We start from the raw sequence: 17,641 nt of genomic DNA, 5'->3' as shown, positions 1-17,641 counted from the left end.
ATTTTGTTGATATTCTTGAGTATGGAGTCCTATTTCGTCAATGTTTTGGAGTTCATTACTGTTTTATCCATTTATTTTTCAGTTTTTAGCTTAAATATTATTATATATGTGTCGCTCAGTAAATGATAAAACTTACGCTATAAAGTTACTTTTTATCATGAAGGAAAAGATTTAGCAAAAATAAAAGATCTTAATTTTTTTTCAATAAAGTGGGCTAACTATAAGCATGAAACTCAATGTTTATTGCAGATGATCACTAATAGCTATTTTTTATGAGTTTTTAATTACAAAATTGTGTTCTTTCCGGCCTTTAGAAGGGGTGGATAACTATGACTTGGCACCAGTTGTCCCTTTTTTTGAATATTTTTTTTTTTTGTTACAGATATATTTCTTTTGGCAATGACCCCTTGATAAACACAGGTTCATCATTAATATTATCGATATTGTTCTTACTTAATCACATATCATTAAGTGTAAAGTTTTATCATAAAAGGCTTCAATGATATCAAGGATAAAATCACATATATAAGTTATATTTTGTTACATGCCTACTGCAGATTCTATTCTCCAATATTTCTTAAGTAATTCTATCTTTTCAATAAACCCTATCTTAATTCTTTAGCCATTAAGCACATGCGATCAACATCGTTGGGCTTGTCAAGAGAAAGTAGTATTACATTTCACTTTCATTAACCAAAAATATTTGCAAATTGCACGTTACCATCATATCAACTTCTTGCAGCTTGAGATACGATAAACTTGCAATATAAAAACTCAATAACTCGCCACTTGGCATGGAAAAATCAGCACTGTCCAATCCAAGGTCGCAATCAAGAAATAACTAATACACCTATTTGTTGGAAAATATTAGTATTTTAGTTTATTTGAATGTTTGATTTTATGGGCTTAGCCCGTTAGAATTAGGTTTTGTTAGAGATTATGGTTAGTTTATTATAAATGGGGTGCTTTGTTATTCATTAGAGAACAAGTCAGTCAAGATGTAGCCTCTTCAGTTTATGTAGCCTTCTTGGCAATTCAATTTAATAAAGTTTTATATTCAGTTTGTTCGTTTATTCGTTGCGCACTCTGATATTCAACTTTATTTGTCGATTTGTTCATTGAATTTGTATAGAGTTTGACAAATTTTTTTACAAACTTTAATTTCAGTTGATTTTCTCCCCTAAACTATTATGTATAGCCACTTTCCCTTTACATTAGATTTAAAAAAAAATTCATCCAATTTTCGATCTATTTTGATTACGTGAACATCACATTATAATTGTATACGTACAAAAAGGTAATTTGGTTTAGTAAATTGAACACAAAACAAATACTTTGCACTTGCTAATTGGAGTTGCATGGCTAATTCAAAAAAAATTGTTTACGGAGTCCACTATTTGAAGAGAAGAAGAAGAAAAAGCTGCACATTAAGATAAAATTACTTTGTTGCCTCAAGTATTCGCCATGATACCAAAATGAATAAAAATTAGATTGAATTTGTTAAAATTAAAATCCAAGAAAAAATTAACTACTTCTTACAATTTTCGAAAAGAAATCAACAGATTCTCTAACGAATAATCGAAACTCATCCTCATCCTCTTAAAAAAATATCCTCTATAATTGAATTCTATACACACATCCAATGTATATCCACTTATCCCCACGTGGCAGGCCGATTTCACACCCCGATCAAGATTGTTAAATACATGTCACGTGTGATAGGGCCCACTTTATGTCATGTCAAATTGTCTATGAACGGTAGAGATTTTTGAATGTGACCGATACAAAGAATGATACACCACGTCTTATCATGTAAATAGTGGGATATGTGTGCTAAAATGTTAATAACTTAAAAAATAAAATTTTTCATCACTCGTATTAAAATACGTGGTATACCACTTATGTTCTCATCACAACTAAAAATAAATTTCTTTATGAACTGACTTTTCCCCAATCTCATGCTCAGTTGTCCATCCCCTTGAATTTGGTCGCATTTTGCGACACTGTCACCCTCTTCCTTTTCGGCCCTTATCCCTAACTCCTTGCCTTTTTCCAATCAATCGAGTAAATATTGTAGGGTATTGAAACGATCATGCAAAATAATTATTGTTTCACTCGGACCCTTATCCAACTTGAATGTAACGTTTTCATAAACTAGTAGAAATTATATGGGGCCGCCGTCCATTTTTAATATTTGTTTTGAAGGAAAAAAATAGTAACATTCGGCGTCCAATCCGAAACTAGATGACTTCGAACACGACACCAATGCAACCCGTTTCATTTCTACTGTTTCCACCATCTCTAACTGTTTCTATAAATACTTAGTCCATGGCCTACGACGCAAATGCAAATACACTTCACTCCAAAAGCAAAATCCAATCACTTCTTCGGTAGCTGCAAAGCAACACACTTCGTTTTTTCGGCAAAAATCCCTTCTTCCTTAGCTGCAAAAAGCACTTCTTGCTCTGCTTTGCTGCAAAATTAAGCGCGCATCTCTGCTAAAATGTGGAGTATCGAGCTGACCGATTTTATTCCGGGTTTGCCTGCAGAACTGGGACTCGAGTGCCTGACTTGGTTGCCCTACACAGCTCACCCAGTTGCCTCCCGGGTCTGCCGTCCATGGCGGACTCTCTTAGAAAGTCAAGATTTTTACTTTCACAGGAAGAAAACCGGACGTACCTACAAGGTTGCATGCTTGGTTCAAGCTCTTCCTCCAAAGCTTGTTGCATCAGAATCTGACGTACCCAAATCCACCGAGTCACCGGCCTACGGAATCACTGTGTTTGACCGGGCCAGTCGCTCGTGGGATAGACTCGACCCGGTTTCTGAGTACCCAAATGGGCTGCCCTTGTTTTGCCAATTGGCAAGTTGTGAAGGGAAGCTTGTGATCATGGGCGGTTGGGACCCGGTGAGTTACGACCCGGTCACCGACGTGTTTGTGTACGACTTCGCTACTTCCCATTGGAGGAAGGCCAACGACATGCCGTCCAAACGCTCTTTCTTCGCTATCGGATCGGACGCGGGCCAGGTGTACGTGGCGGGCGGGCATGACGAGAACAAGAACGCCTTGAAGTCAGCATGGGTTTATGATGTGAGATCGGACGAGTGGACTGAGTTGACTCCGATGAGTCATGATCGGGACGAGTGTGAAGGAGTGGTGATTGGGAGCGAGTTTTGGGTGGTTAGCGGCTACCGCACCGAGAGTCAAGGAGTGTTCGAGGGAGGTGCCGAGGTGTTGGAGTTGGGATCACGGCAGTGGCGGCTTGTGGACGAGGCGTGGGAGGCGGGGCATTGTCCAAGGCATTGTGTTGGAGTAGGGGACGATGGGAAATTGGTGAGTTGGGGTAAGTTGGACTCGGGGGTCCGAGTTGGAACGTGCGGAGTCATGCTTGGGGGTGGGACCCTGGTGGTGGGGTCGGAGTGCCAAGGGGCAAGTCAAGGGTTCTATATGGTGGAAGAAATGAAGGGACGTCAAAACGGTAAATTAGATAGTATTAGTGTGCCCGATGAGTTTTCAGGGTTTGTTCAATCAGGTTGCTGCGTTGAGATTTAGATATTAATTAATAAGGACATGTGTTGAGAGTATATGTATGATTTTTGGGTGCAATCTTTTCTATTTAATGATATGTGTAACATGTAGTTTCTTTGTCTTATATTGTGATATTACTGTAACGTCACATGCAACATACATACAAATTACGTATGCCCTTTTTAAGTGTCCCTTCGTTTGGGTAAATAGGCACTTGCACACATCACACTATAAATAATTATGCTAGATTCAATAGTTTGACTCACGCTATTGGAGAAAAGTTTACATACAACTTGAAACATAGACATGAAATATCGTTATTTTAAAATATTTGTTAGTTTAACATTTTATATTGCGTGTAAGTTTATATCTCGTGGGATTACAGTTGACCCTTCTTATGATTTGAAAGAGTTTACATGCATTTGATGAAATGCAAAACTTGAGATATCGTTATTTTAAAATATTTGTTAGTTTAACATTTTATATTGCGTGTAAGTTTATATCTCGTGGGATTACAGTTGACCCTTCTTATGATTTGAAAGAGTTTACATGCATTTGATGAAATACAAAACTTGAGATGGCCCCGAGATAGCATCCTATTGTCCTAGTTACGCGTGAGAGTTTCTATCCTACGGTTCTCTATAATCCTTTTGCGAACGATGAAATTCACATGCACCTGAAATGCAAATTAGTTGTCCTAATTGCGTGTAATATTTTATGATGGTGTTGTCTGTTAGCCCTTACACATGGCTCACAATGCGTTGACGGCTCAAGGTCGGCACCGACAAACATCCTACCATCAAATGATATGGGGGCAATGATTCATTTAAATAAAAATTGAAGGGGTATATGTACATGCATGCCTGCGTAGGTAACCTGGGGAAGGTGAACTGTATCTTGTTTGGCATATGGCTTTTCTTACAGAGATTCTTTCATTTTGCATGCAGATTTTTTGAGCATGCGGATTTATAAGTTTGTCTCCTATTTTATGTGTAATTTCTATTTTATCTATTTTTTTTTTTAACATTTTTACCTTTTAAATTTATTTTAGGGGTGTAGTTCTATATATGTCTTCTCTTTTTATTGTATTTTTTAAAGAGGAATAAGGTTTATGTTCTTCTTTTTTCTTATTATTTGGTTTCTTACTTTACGAGAAGTAATATTGATGTCCTCTGATCAGGTGTGAAATTCCCGAGCTAAAGAAATGTGGGAAGATGGACTTGATCCGACCAGAATATAATTTAAAATATAGGTGGACTGGGAGGATTGGAGTGAACATGGGTTGAGGTTGTGTAGCCTAAAAGTTGAGAGTTCGTAGATTTGAGAGGGCAACTCAACAGTGTTCCTGTATACCTAAACACTGCCCTATTATTTCCATGACAGAAGAAAAAAAGGAACAGAAAATTATTAGGGGGAATAGACATCACCTCATATATAAAACTAATTTTATTTAGTCAAATATAACTAATCATGCTGTTGATCACTTGAAATTATTTACGTTAGAGATATAGTCAGCAACATAATCGATTTTGTTTGTCTAAATACTCTATATGTAGTGCACAATGTTCGACTCCTTTATAACTAATTAGATAACTCAAAGCTTGGGATGAAAAAGAACGAGGTCCCCTAGGAAAGGTGACACCCGAGGCCGGATCAAACAAAAAGAAAAGAGACAAACAAAAGATTTGGATGTTAATTTGTATTGTCAACCTTAGGTAACTTATGACTCGTTTACTAATCCGTAATCAGAATGAGAGAATTGAATAAATTTAAGTTCACATTTAAGCATATGAAGAGGTTCAAGTATGTCTATGAGAGGAATTGAACCTCCAACAGTTCTTTTAACTATATCTCCATATCTCCTAAGTTGCAGGCGATTCAAAAACATCGATAAGTTCATATTTAAGCATATCAAGAGGTTCAAGTACTGAAAGACATGTAGTTCTAATCGTACCGTTCCATTGTATATTGGCATTCCCTTGAAGTAAACCTTTTCATGAGCAGCATTTGGCAGTCTGTCAGCCACTCCCGTTAATAGCGGAAACAAACTCACTTCCCCGACACAAGCTTGCTCTTCTGGCTGCATGATCAAGGAGATCAAAGATATTGACATACAATATATTAACCTAATAACATCAATGAGTTGACTTCGTTCCTTGATGTTTTTTCTTATTATCTTTGCCGGCCTGTTACCCGTCACCAGAGAAAAACATATCCCGGAACTAGCATGATGTAAACGAGTGACAGGTAGGTAATTGCAGTTGTTAAAGGAATTGAACCATAATTAGAAACTAGCTAATCATGTGCTTACATAAGGAATTCCATGTTCATCAAAGATGACAAAGCCTGTTTTCATGGACTTTGTGCTAAATGCTCCAAAAGCTTGCGGCTGCAGCAGACTTCCCATGATGTAGGACGAAGCAAGCTCTGTGCCCCAACAGCATTCAATGACAGGTCTATAATAAGTGCGGGAAGCGAGCCAAAGGTCATCATCAACGCTAGACGCTTCACCAGTGGAAGAAAATGATCTGCATACTTTGATGGTTAAGTCCATTTTCTCGGTGTTCATGTAAATAAATCACTCTGAAGTTTAAATAAAAAGATTATCCTTGCCCAATCTAGGCCTTTTATACACTGTACTCTTCCAAGCTTTTACTAAGCTAGGAACTGTTCCCAATATAGTGACTCCTGAATCCTGAAAAGATACAATAGATGAAAGTAAGGAGGCATTTCGATAGTATGCTACTTGTAGGTAGTTATAATAAATGAATTTCTGGCACTCTTCGTCTGTCATACACGAAGTTCATGTATTACATCTTTTAAATGAATGAAGCAAAGCTCGGACACGAAAACAAATACTTCGAGAAAATGAACTTCGAGAAAAAGTATATAGGTTTCACCAGAACAAATTTTCCGAAGCCACAACCGAGAGGAGATCTGTGATACAGAGCAAGAGTTGAACCGGTTAGAAAGCCTGAGTAGAGTAAAGATTAGACCCATAACCCTTCTCAAATTTGTTGGCCCGCAGTAGACACCCCTAACTTGAGTATCAATGTGAGCCCATGTATCAGCAGCACATCTAATTGGTGAAAGTTGTGTCCATGGAATAGCTTTCGGATCTCCTGGTAAACACCTAAATATGAACCGAAGATTAAAGTTTGAAAATGGTTACAAACTAGAGCTAACAATAAAAGTTTTCTTGAAAGCAACTTCTTACCTGTGGTTCCAGATGAAAAGAGAAAATTAGTCACGGAATCAATTGTCTGTAGACCGGAGAGTAGTAATTCTTTCTGCAAAGAGGAGAATAACGTTACACGGATATAGATATTGGTTTGAAACTACGTTGATTGAGAAACAAGATAACACTTTCATTGCATAACAAACTCTTAAGAGGCCCGATCAATATCGTTGGTATACTCATTACCTTGGAAGGTGATCAACACGAGAAAGAAAATCATGCCAGGATAGATCCTGTTCTCTTTACTGAATCCCTGCATTGCTTCCAATTGCTGAAGTAGCTAAATGTGTAGTGGCCTTTGCAACTCGATTGCAACATAAACAAGCAACATTCACAGACGTAACAATTAAACTAGCATTTATATGTATAATTAACACTTTGATATTTCAATCTCTGAAAGAGCAGAGAGATGTTAGCATCTATCATGGTGATAAGGAAGTAGTATCTACCTGTAGAAAGGAAACTTTCGACCTCCTCTTAGTGTGAAATCCTGAATACAAAGTGAAAGTAGAAGTCATTTCCTAGAAAAGTAGCTATAAAAACACACTACAAAATATGAAACCAGCAAGAAATGTAGTTAAAGCGTAAAGTTGCGAAAAACATATCATGAATTTTCAGCGCTTTCGAGGATACTGACATTTCATCAGTATACCTTAGCAAATAAAAAATTCCCAGCAGATAATAATCAGTGCGATCCAATTTACTTCCTTCGCTAGCCTTTAGTTTAAACTCAAAGTTTAACCCGTCACGGAACTCACCTGGGTAAAGACGCCCTTTGCTTTACACACGCAGACAGAGTTGCAATTTCGTTCACAGCAAAACTGTCCCCTATTGAGACAACAATCCTGCTAGTACGATTGCTAAACATATGATAACTGCATCGACTGTCATTAGCATGTCAATAGCAATTGCATCACCCTTTGAGAAGGTTGTATCCAGTGCATTAGCCACCAACCTGTCAATTATGTCGTAGACAACAGCAGCAAACGGATAAAAGCTCAAGGATATTATGCATACAAGAAAAAAAAAGCGCACTCTGCCAAAGATTGACTAAACAAGTGGAATGAAGATAAGTTTTAGAACAACTGACCAGTAGGCCTAGAATAATAAGAACACATTTCATTCAATTAAAATCATATGCATTAAGGGCAAAACTCATGGATACAAATGACTACTTACCTCGGGATTATGAACAGAAAATTCCTGGGTGAAGCTATAACTTATTATGGGATCCTTTCATGATGTTCCTAAAAGCTCTGAACCATACTGTTCCATCAATCGCACCTAGTTTGTATGTCTCAACTGGTATCTTACAAAAGAGAATGATAAGTGAATTTTATATTATATATTTAACCCTATTCTCAGTATATTTTGGTTAATATTTTGGAAGAATTTTGATACTTTAAATTGTATTTCTAATATAGGACTTTCAACTTCCTCTAGAGCAAAACGTGGACAAATGGACGAATTTTGGAGACATTCCAGCTGGAAGACGTTCATGAGTCACTTAGCTCGATCGTGTCAAAATATCAGATTTTTCCACCAAGCGGTTATTTTCTGGCAATAAAATAAAAGAGCGATGTGCAGTGCTGGAATAGTGACGTTTTGGGCTTGAATTGAGTTTTTGAAGCTCAAGATGACCTCGGATGGGTTCGTGGCCTTCTGGAGATGTGTTCAGAACGTCTTGATCTTTAAAACAAACTATCTTGGGCCAGATTTGGAGGAGATCTGAGGCTAAAACGTGGCTGGACAAGTACTTGGCAGATTCTCCTAGTTTAATTAGGGTTTTATTTTCTAAGATCTTTTATTATTTTTCTTAGTTTCCTAATTGGAATAAGAGACCTATGTTTTAGGGTTTATGGATGGCTTAGCAAATATATTGCTTGGCCGTCTACAGTTTTTGGGGGACGCTTATTATTATTCAACTTCAGAGACAACTTTGCTAGGGTTCTTGAAGATTTTCTACTTTAAGGTGTTTTCATTCATTTTCTTCTTAATAATATTTTCTATGATTTCAATTATGAATATACGTAACTAATTCCTCTTGCTAGGGCAAAGCCTTGAGCCTTAACATGAATATGTAATTTTTATTTAATTGCTTATGATTGATTGCATGCACACTTTGAATTATTGATCACTGTTTTAAACTATCTAATTGTCTTGATGACTGGCCACCATTGGGATGTTTAGACAAGTAATTGGATGCAATTTGGTCAGAATATCACTGGAGAATTGAGTATTGCTTCTTGTGATTGATAATTGTAATTTCATCTAAGGCGAATATCACGCTCTTAGAGGTTGCATGGTTCTTCAAAAGGTTTTCATAAAACTTAGTGAGTCTTGCATGTTTATATTTAATCTGAATATCACAGACGGATTGCATATTAGATATACGTTCTTACTTGAATATCACGAGGAGAATATATATTAGGAAAACCTAACTTTCAAAGTGGCATGTGTAAATCATGAGTAATTGGTAGAAATTCATAGAATTGCTAGGTGATGGTGGAACCTTAGTGCCTTTATAAATTGGTATTTAAAACTCTTTTCTTTTGTCATATTAGTTTTTAATTAAAATTCGTTTTTAATATTACCCAATTTCATAATCTCTTTTCTCAAGTCATTAATTCTAAGTAGTTGATTAGGAATTGTTTTTACATAAATTATCAAAATAGTGCTTGAGGAGAACGACCTTGCATGAACATCTATACTACAACATCCTTGTATTCTTGCAAGTATTTCATGTGATTTTGACCCTATTTGCATATATGTTAAAAATCCTATCAGAGAACAGGTTCATTTAGGATTCAGAACAAAATTAAAAAGTAGAAGTAAGAAGACATTCCATATCTGCAGAATTATTTCTCTAAGATCAACACATTTATTCTAAATGTGTCAAATTTAGTCATTCCATGTGCTATCAGTCATATTTCATTCGATAAAATGTATATATAAAGAAGCATCAAATATTTGAATTAATCAAAATTGATCTCTTATATGCTCGATGTTATAACACTTGGATTAATCCATTGACCAGTTTTATTCATTATAAATCTTGTACTCAACTTATAGATTTCTGATCCGTTCCTCACATGCCAAGTTAAAAAGAACAAAATCTATTCAACAATATAAAAAACAAAACAAGAATATCTGTAGCACTTGGAGGAGTTATGGGATTAACATCAAATTTTTCCATAAAGGGTAGGGAGTAAGCAAGCCACGTATTTTCCATTAAACAATAAAGAAATCAAATACGAAAAGTGGGAAAGTGGAGAAAATTGAATTACCGAGAAGGGAACCAGTAGAGGGGACGGCCTTTGGTGGTGGCATCCCAATTGGCATAGACTGAGTAGTAGATCAACTGGTGCACGTCATGAGTGTGTGATGCTTTCAGCAAGCTCTCAGCCACTATCTGCCGCCATATCTCTTTCGGGTGCATTGCTTTCGTGCTGGAGATTGTATATTTTTTAGGACTGTTTCGAAATCCTTGGCCTCTTCAACGGTTAGCCCTGCCTGAACCAAGTCCTCCACTCCAACTTCGCCTATTTTCTTCACCATCTCTCTCTCTCTCTCTCTCTCTCTCTCTCTCTCTCTCTCTCTATGGTTTTGCTTGTGTTTTAGGATTTGTGTGAATTTGTGTTTAAACTTTGAACATTCTGTGTTGTCTGCCTAATTGAAGGAGTAGGTGAGAGATGTGAAGGACAGTTAACCCACGTGATGATCATACAGCTCTCCCCCCCTCTACGGTTTTAAACTTTGAACATTCTGTCTTGTCTGCCTAATTGAAGGAGTTGGTGAGAGATGTGAAGGACAGTTAACCCACGTGATGATCACACAGTCATCGCTAGCTTCCTACTAAGGTAACTACTAAAAACTAGTAAATTAGTGGTTAATGAGACTTCTTGAATTGGGTACTGAGTTTTCTTAATGACTTTTTTTTAGTTACAATGGTCTCTGAAATTCACATCTCACTTCAGTCCTTGATAATGAAAATCGATAAAAAGTGGTCTTTGAGTTTGTCTACCGTAAATCATTTTGGTCTCGTGAAAAAATTGTCAATATTCTCGTTAAACCATCACATGAAGTACCAAGTTACCACCTTTGAAAGGGTATTTTTGTCAAACAACCCCTCCACTTAATGAGGATATTGACAATTTTTTTACAGAAGTACCAAAATGATTTGCAGTGTACAAATTCAAGGAGTACTTCTATCAACTTTCATTGTTGCTGACCAAAATGAGTAGTTATGTCAATCTTAGAAACCATTTTAGGTAGAAAGCATTTCTTTATTAATTTGATTATATTAATGATTGTCCATATGTGGTTTATCAAATATTTTTCTTTTTACAAATGATACGTACGGGAAGTGTACAGGGCCAGCCCTGAGAATTTGGGGGTCCTAAGCGAGCCTCTGAGGTGGGGCCCTAAAGTTCTCTAGCCTTCGACTCTTTGTACATTGATATGTATAAAAAAAAATTGCTAATTACATAAAAAGTCTATTTCTACGTTAAATATCATTAAAATTAACGTCAAAAAAAAAAGATATACAAATTTTACTTAAATATTAGACCTTTCATGTTTTAGATGCAAATGTACTAAGTGTTTGCAAAGAGTCCAAGATTGAGATTGAAGAGCAATAAAACTTGATAATCAAGAGAGTAAAGAACAATAAAACTTGATTGACGAATATAATAAATTCATCAAGACAAAGTGGTTCTCTTGTGTTCTTTCTAAAATCAACATCAAACTTAGAATAATCTAGTTGAAAAATAAATTATTGAAAAACAAAATTTAAATTCAAAGTTTAAGCTACCTCAAATTACAATCTTTAAGACCATGTGATAGTTGATTTATAACTTTACATGTTGAAGAAGAATCCAAAATTTGCATCTGAACCTTTTTGTGCATTTGGAGGTTACCTTCAAAAGAAAAAGAAAAAAAATACATTTGGAGGGCACGGTGATTCGAACTACCCGCCCCAAAAGAAAAAGAAAGAGAACCAATTCCACCGCACTAGCAACATTTCATATACTTATTATATGTTATATACAGGAGACTGCCATCCCCAGGGCCGGCCTGGAAGTGTAAGTAGTGGATTGCCCTAACAGTTAAGACTTTCTTCTTAAATTTAGTACGTCTTAGATTTAAATTTTAAACCCTTCTTCCTCTCGTTAATGTAATAATTATCGTAGAATATCTTTTGCATTAGACAATAAAATAAACATAAAACTGGAAGCAGAAGTCGGACTCCTTGAAATTTTGCCAACTTATTTCTATGCGAGTGATTTTGTTTTTATAAAATCAAATGAAAATTATTGCATACACCTTTTCTTACAAAAATACGTAATGCTATTTAACATATGAAATTAATATTATTGTTGACACTCTAAACGTGTAGTGATTGCATGATATTGCAAAATAAAGTAAAAATTACGATGAATGCAAAAAGTAAACAAATCGGAAATCGTTTAACAGTTCTATTGCCGTTGTCATGATTTCATTAGTTAACTAAAAAACATATTCATCCATTATTAGATAATCCTTAAACGACTAAACAGATTTGAATTTAGCTATTTTTTTTTTTTTGTAGAGATGGTTTTTAAATGTTAGAAAATAAAAGGATTGGATTATCAAGTAATATTGTAGAATCTTAAAAATAAATTAAAGGAAATAAAAAAGAAGGTACAAAGGAGAATGTGGCTAGAATTCTTCAAAAGTTAAAACAAAAGAGTTTAGAACTTGAAGTGAGTTTATATTAGTCTTTACTTGAGGTGAAGCTGGCTTAAAGAATTTGGGAGAGCCGATACCTTTATTAACCATGTTCTAATCTCTACTAATTAATGAAATCCTCTTTGTCAATCAAAAGAGAGTGAAAAGACAAATTAGTCTTCTATCACAAAAAAAAAAAATTATGGGCAAAAATGTACTTTCACAGGTCCAAATTTTACTGTTTTTATTGAAGCCTCACCTACAAGTGATGTTAAAATACCTCCAATATTAAAATAAAAAATAAAATAAATATGAAATAAATAAAAAAACCAAACACTCCCCCCACGTTCTCTCTCCCTCCCTCTCTCCTCATTTTCTAAAAAATGTGTTCATACACACAAAGTGTGTAGGCAAATGTTAGTATAATTAAACAGAAGTTCATAATTTTGTCATCCAATTAATGGAGCCACATGGAAAGTAACCTCCAGTTTACATTTAGCTTCACCCCTGACGGCAACTATGATGGCAAAAAAATTCTAAAATGAAGCAGCCTATATAGTATAAAATAGATGAATGAATAGCTGAATTTGCAGTCAAAATCCAACGATTAAAACTATCAGTGTATACTGTGCTCCGTCCATGTTTGAAACTCAAACAGCCTATGTATATTCATAGCATTATTTTCCCATTATCTCTTAGAAAAAAGGAACATGTCATCCCACCGACGCATTTTCCTTACCCTCTACTTTTCTGAAATTTCAACCCACATAGCAATTAGCAAGAGTAAGACACAACAAAGCCTCTACCTCCAAAGCACAGCCACCAGTATTCGCTTTATGCTTGCGTGTGTGGTCCCCACCATTATCAAGATCACCAATTATAATTAAGATATATAATCCTTCGTACTTTGCTAGTTGCTTACTTGAATTTCAAAAGAATTTTCAGTTTTTCCACTTCAAATACTTGATCAAAATTAGTCCTTTTGGCAAGAAGAGAAAATGGCTTTGGTTGGAGAGGCTTTGCTCTCCGGTTCGATCCAGGTGTTGTGCAACAAGATTGCCTCCGGAGAGTTCATGGACTTCTTCCGGGCAAGAAGACTCAACCACTTGCTCGTGGACAGACTGAAGGTGACGTTGATGACCCTCCATGCAGTGCTCAATGATGCAGAGGGGAAGCAGATTGTCAATCCTGCCGTCGGAATGTGGCTTGACGAACTCAAACATACTGTGTTCGATGCCGAAGACTTGGTGGACGAGATCGATGCTGAAGCTTTGCGTTGCAAGGTGAACGATCAGACTAAAAAAACCCAGGTGTGGAACATCCTTTCTACCTCTCTTAATCCTTTTAATTATAAAGGCTTAAATGGTAGAATAGAAGATCTATTCAAAAAGTTGACACACCTTGCAAAACAAAAAGATATCCTTGGTCTTAGAGGAGGTGTTGGCCCTGGGGGTAGGGTTTCACAAAGACCTCCAACAACTTCTGTTATTGAGGACCGATTTTGTACCTATGGAAGGGATGGAGATAACGAAAAGTTAAAAACACTACTGCTACTATCTGACAATGGAAGTAGCTGTAATTTTTCTGTTGTCCCTATAGTCGGAATGGGCGGGGTTGGTAAGACAACTCTTGCGCAACTCCTTTACAATGATGAACAAGTTAAAGAGAATTTCGATACTAGTGTTTGGGTTTGTGTTTCCGAACAGTATGAGGCTTTGAGGGTGATTAAGACCCTTCTTGAGGAAATCACTAAAAAACCTTGTGATATTTTGGAGATGAATTTCCCTGAGGTTCAACTAAGGGAACAATTGAGGGAAAAGAGATTTTTACTTGTCCTGGATGACCTTTGGAATGAGAGCTATGCTGATTGGGACCGGCTACAAACTCTTCTCACGTATGGGGAAAAGGGAAGCAAGGTCGTTCTCAAGACAACTCATGGCTATGCTAACACTCGCATAGTGGCATGCCAGCATTTTGCCAACACTTCCGCCTACTATTTCAGAATAATTTAGATGTCAGCATGTCATAGCATCCTAAACCCATAACATTCCCATCGCATGCCAAACATTCAAAATGTTAGCAAAATGCATGCCATGACAAACTTAAATACAACCTACAACACTGAAAGTAAAATAAATAATGATATAAGAGAGTAATAATTAAATTGTTTAACTATTCCTTATCAAGTTTCAAGACCTATGATGCATGGACTCGGAAATGGACATGAGAATGCAACGCGACATGACAAGGGGATAAGTCAAATTAACAAGAATTGTTCTATGACTATAAGGGAATACGACACGATATGGAGATATAACATGGGAATACAAGGGGATGCCATCGTGTCCATACATGATGCATGCCTCGTAAATCCAAAGGAAACAACAATATTTGGATATTTTGGATTCGACACAATACCTTTGGAGGTTTAAACGGATGGTCACTCGGAAACGTATAATACTAAGGAAATATATGCCACCGTCGTAAGGTGTTCCTGGTGTCACGGACCGCATGTTAAAAACAAAGAAAATGCCCAAGACATCATATATCTAAGCCCATGAAGCCATGTCTTCATGGAAGCTTCTGGAATGTCCCGGAGAAATCAAGAACGTGGCGGAGCATTCAAGATAATCTAGGGCATTCCTGAACATTCCACACAAGTGTACATATTTAAGCCTCACCTAGAATAATCTAGATTAGGCAAGTTGTATCTAGAACTATGCTAGATATTTTTGGATGTAAGTAGGGGATTCTAGAACCCTCCATTGAGGAGGTGACTTAGGCCTATAAATAGGAGGTAAGGTCATTTGGCCAAACCATCCAAGAATTGTAAGCAATTGTAAAGCTCTCTTAACTTTCAATACAAAACTTCCTTTCTCCCATCTTCTAAGTGATCTTAGCATTCTCCAAGCTATCTTAGCTTTCTTTGTGATTCAATCCGGGGAAGCGAGGCTTCGAAGGCTTACTTAGCTTGTTCATCGAGGTATTCAAGTCTAAGTGCCGCACGGGCGGAAGGCTTAAAGAGTCATCCCGTGACAGCTGGTATCAGAGCCAAGCTCGTGAATCACTTGAAGGAAAGTAGGATATGGCAAGTGGAGAGATGGTGTCCGGAGTCTCCGACCTAAGGGAGCGTACTGCCGAGGTCCAAGACGTTGCCAAGAGCAAGCCAAAGTTAAAGGACTTGCAAGCATCGATGGAGACCATGGAAGAGCGACTCGAGAAGGTGGAACGAACCATACTCGAGTTCGATACTCGACTTGATGAGGACGTTGTCGACAAGGAGGAAATCCAAACCATGGTGGACAATGGTAAGGATGAACTGCGTGGCTTGGTGGAAGGGCTACGAGATGAGCTCCTTGGCGCTCTCAACACCATGGCAGACAAGATGCGGAGGGAAGTCCAGGTTCACCTTGACAACATAGAGGCAAGGTTTGTGGCGCTTCAAGAAGAGATAAAGGACACAAGGGAACTTAAGGGAGATGTGGCGTTTTGTAAAGAAGCAGTTGTGAAGCAATTCGTGCAAGGGCCGAGGGAAATCAAGGCGTTGGACTCCAAGGTAATCGACTCCTTTAAACCCAAATCCTATAATGGGAAGAGGGAAGCAAAGGAGCTCGACACATTCGTGTGGAACGTGGAGCGATACTTCAAGTACCTGAAGCTTGAAGATGACGAGTCCAAAATCTCGACGGCAACCATGTTCTTAGCCGACAATGCCCTTATGTGGTGGCGTCGTCGGAGCATGGAGATTGAGCAAGGTACGTTCTCCCTCACCACTTGGGATGAATTTAAGAAAGATCTTATGTTGCACTTCTATCCCCAAAATGCCAAGTATGAAGCCAAGGAGAAACTAAGGTGGCTCAAGCAAACGGGGAGCGTCAAAGACTATGTCAACGCCTTCGTGAGCTTGTTATTCGAGGTGCCCAACATGTTAGAGGAAGACAAGCTCATGTACTTCATGAGTGGACTGCAAAATTGGGCAAAACTCGAACTACAAAGGAGGCACGTGCAAACATTGTCTGATGCCATTGCCGCCGCTGAATCCTTGATTGAGTTTAAATCAAGCCACCAAGGTGATTCCAAGTCCACGGGGAAGAGGGGTAACCATGAGAGAAGTGGGGGAGAACATAAGCCGAAGGACAAGGCCGAGACAAGCAAACCGAAGGAGAAGAAAGCCGATAAGCATGACAAAGGCAAGGGTAAGTCTTGGCAACCCACTTGTTACCTATGCGACGGCCCTCACATGATGCGAGATTGCCCACAAAAGAAGGCCCTTAAGGCCATGGCCTTCAAGGAGGACAAGGCCGAGGAGAGTAACGATGCAACGATGGGATGCATCCGTCTACTGAATGCCATCCAGACAACCCTCCCACAACCTAAGGCTCAAGTTGGGGGAGGATCATTGTTCGTCGACGTCAAGACTGGTGACAAGACGACGCGTGTGTTGGTGGACACGGGAGCAACACACAACTTCATGACGTCGGAGGAAGCCACAAGACTTGGCCTCCGAGTCACCAAGGAGCCCGGTAGCGTGAAGACGGTAAATTCCGCTGCCACCCCCATTGTTGGAGTTGCGCGCAATGTACACGTAGACATTGGCACATGGAAGGGAACAATCGACTTCACCGTAGTCAAGATGGACGACTATGGCGTAGTCATTGGGTTAGAGTTCATGGACAAGGTACGAGCCTTTCCCATTCCATTCTACAATATCTTCTGTATCCTATCCGACGGAAGACAACCTTGCCTGGTGCCATTGGAAAGGCAAGCCAAGAAGTGTACCCAGCACTTGTCGGCAATCCAATTTGCCAAGTCTTGGAAGAAAGGCGAGGCCACATTTCTTGCAACCCTAATGTTGAATGAAGGGGAGGAGAAGCACGGGCCTTTGCCGAAACAAGTGGAAGACGTCCTTGTGGAGTTTGCGGACGTGATGCCTAAGGAACTGCCAAAGAAGTTGCCACCAAGGAGAGAGGTCGACCATGCAATTGAGTTGGAGCCTGGTGCTAAGCCTCCCTCCAAATCACCTTATAGGATGTCGCCACCCGAGTTGGAGGAATTGAGGAAGCAACTCAACGAGCTGCTTGATGCTGGCTACATCCAACCCTCCAAGTCCCCATATGGTGCACCTGTCTTGTTCCAACGCAAGAAAGAAGGTAGCCTAAGGTTGT

The 17,641-nt window shown here is 38.2% G+C and overlaps 2 protein-coding genes and 1 long non-coding RNA gene across 3 annotated transcripts; 2 read left to right on the top strand and 1 right to left on the bottom strand.

The window, feature by feature from the left end:
• The first annotated feature begins 357 nt into the window (after positions 1 to 357).
• LOC103447005 (F-box/kelch-repeat protein At2g44130-like) lies at positions 358 to 3,653 on the top strand. The gene has a single exon (XM_008386178.4). The coding sequence runs from the start codon at positions 2,504 to 2,506 to the stop codon at positions 3,551 to 3,553; it is 1,050 nt and encodes a 349-aa protein (XP_008384400.2). The 5' UTR covers positions 358 to 2,503; the 3' UTR covers positions 3,554 to 3,653.
• A 1,635-nt stretch (positions 3,654 to 5,288) lies between these two features.
• On the bottom strand, positions 5,289 to 10,386 carry LOC103447037 (uncharacterized). The gene is made up of 9 exons (XR_011573041.1): positions 10,055 to 10,386; positions 7,526 to 7,722; positions 7,217 to 7,257; positions 6,954 to 7,063; positions 6,747 to 6,819; positions 6,430 to 6,662; positions 6,143 to 6,224; positions 5,841 to 6,057; positions 5,289 to 5,609 (listed from the first exon to the last, which is right to left on the bottom strand). It is a non-coding gene; the product is annotated as an uncharacterized lncRNA (long non-coding RNA).
• Positions 10,387 to 13,474: 3,088 nt separating this feature from the next.
• Positions 13,475 to 14,488, top strand: LOC103412673 (putative disease resistance RPP13-like protein 1). Its single transcript, XM_008351215.2, has one exon. It carries the CDS (start codon positions 13,475 to 13,477, stop codon positions 14,486 to 14,488), a length of 1,014 nt encoding a protein of 337 aa, XP_008349437.2.
• The last annotated feature ends 3,153 nt before the right edge of the window (positions 14,489 to 17,641 follow it).

The sequence above is a fragment of the Malus domestica genome, chromosome 11 (assembly GCF_042453785.1).
Source record: "Malus domestica chromosome 11, GDT2T_hap1".
Lineage (NCBI taxonomy): Eukaryota > Viridiplantae > Streptophyta > Magnoliopsida > Rosales > Rosaceae > Malus > Malus domestica.
The sequence above is the reverse complement of the archived record's forward strand: the minus strand, read 5'-3'. Positions and strand labels throughout refer to the sequence as shown.